The 1,667-nt window shown below is 37.4% G+C and overlaps 1 protein-coding gene across 1 annotated transcript; it reads left to right on the forward strand.

Moving 5' to 3' along the window:
- LOC141167332 (olfactory receptor 1E16-like) lies at positions 1 to 927 on the forward strand. The gene has a single exon (XM_073654752.1). The coding sequence runs from the start codon at positions 1 to 3 to the stop codon at positions 925 to 927; it is 927 nt and encodes a 308-aa protein (XP_073510853.1).
- Positions 928 to 1,667: the final 740 nt, after the last annotated feature.

The following is a 1,667-nucleotide window of genomic DNA, read 5'->3' on the forward strand; positions in this document are numbered from 1 at the left end:
ATGGATAACCTAACATATGGCTTTCATCTGACAGCATTTTCAAGTTCTACCGAATATCACCAATTACTCTTCTTTGTAATTTTGCTGATCTACTTGATTGGAGTATTGGGGAACATCCTTATCATTACTTCTGTGATCATTGATAACTGTCTGCATACCCCTATGTACATTCTTCTCAGCAACTTATCTTTGGTGGACATAATATTTAACTCATCCACCCTTCCGAAACTAATGGACATTTTACTTACTGAGAATGACTCAATATCCTTCTTACAATGTTTCATCCAACTCTACTTTTACATGTTTGCAGCTAGTACGGAGGACATCTTGTTGTCTTTGATGGCTTATGACCGATATGTGGCCATCTGTAACCCCCTACATTACCAACTGATCATGAATAAGAAGAAGTATGTCCTCTTCTTACTAAGCACTTGGATATCAGGATGTGCCAACTCCCTTTTTTTGCCCTTTTCCATCTACCAGTTGGACCTATGTCCATCTAATAAGATACAACATTTCTTCTGTGACATTAAAGCTTTGGATAAGATAACCTGTAGTCATACCCAATTTTACATACTACTATATATTGAAAGTGTGGTTCTTGGACTCTTTCCATTTTTGCTTAGCTTAACATCCTACATCAAAATTATTCTCATCATCCTACGTATCAGATCCTCCAGTGGTAGAAAGAAAGCCTTCTCCACTTGTACATCCCACCTGGCTGTGCTAATCATTTTCTATGGTGTGGCTCTATGTATGTATGTGAATCCTCCCTCAGAACATTTTGAGAAGCAAGACTTAGTGTTTTCCTTAATGTACACGGCAATAACTCCCATGTTAAATCCATTTATTTATGCCCTAAGAAATAAAGAGGTGAAAGGTGCACTTTTGAGGATCTTTAAAATAATCAAGACAAAAATAACTTAAATGTCGAAGTTAGCATGTCGTAAAGCCGAAAAAGCTGTGCAGGTTGGTATATACAGTGCATATAAAAAGCCTACACACCACTGTTGAAATGCCAGTTTTTTGTCTTGTATGCAAAAAAAATCACACCGAGCAAAATTATTTCAAAATTTTTACCTCTTTTATTAATAATAATGATAATCATATGAATATGAAAAAGCACACACACTATTATATATACATATATATAGATAGATAGATAAATATAAATATACACAGTGAGGTAAATAAGTATTTGATATACTGCCGATTTTGCAACTTTTGCCACTTACAAAAAATGGAGAGGTCTGTAATTTTTATCATCTGTCCACACACTCAATCACACTCCAACCTCTCCACCGTGGTCAAGACCAAAGAGCTGTTTAAGAACACCAGGGACAAAATTGTAGACCTGCACAAGAACAGGAGGACCTACAGGACAATAGACTAGCAGCTTAGTGAGAAGGCAACAACTGTTGGCACAATTATTAGAAAATGGAAGAAACACAAGATGACTGTCACTCTTCCTCAGTCTGGGCCTCCATGCAAGATCTTGCCTCGTGGGGTAAGGATGATTCTGAGAAAGGTCAGAAATGAGGCCAGAACTACATGGGAAGACCTGGTTAATGATCTGTAGAGAGCTGGGAATACAGTCTCAAACATTACATTAGTAACATACTTCTTCGTTGTGGATTAAAATCCTGCAGGGCACGCAAGGTCCCCCT

This window comes from Phyllobates terribilis, unplaced genomic scaffold, assembly GCF_046119375.1.
Source record: "Phyllobates terribilis strain yellow unplaced genomic scaffold, ASM4611937v1 Scaffold_11__3_contigs__length_659146591, whole genome shotgun sequence".
Classification (NCBI taxonomy): domain Eukaryota; kingdom Metazoa; phylum Chordata; class Amphibia; order Anura; family Dendrobatidae; genus Phyllobates; species Phyllobates terribilis.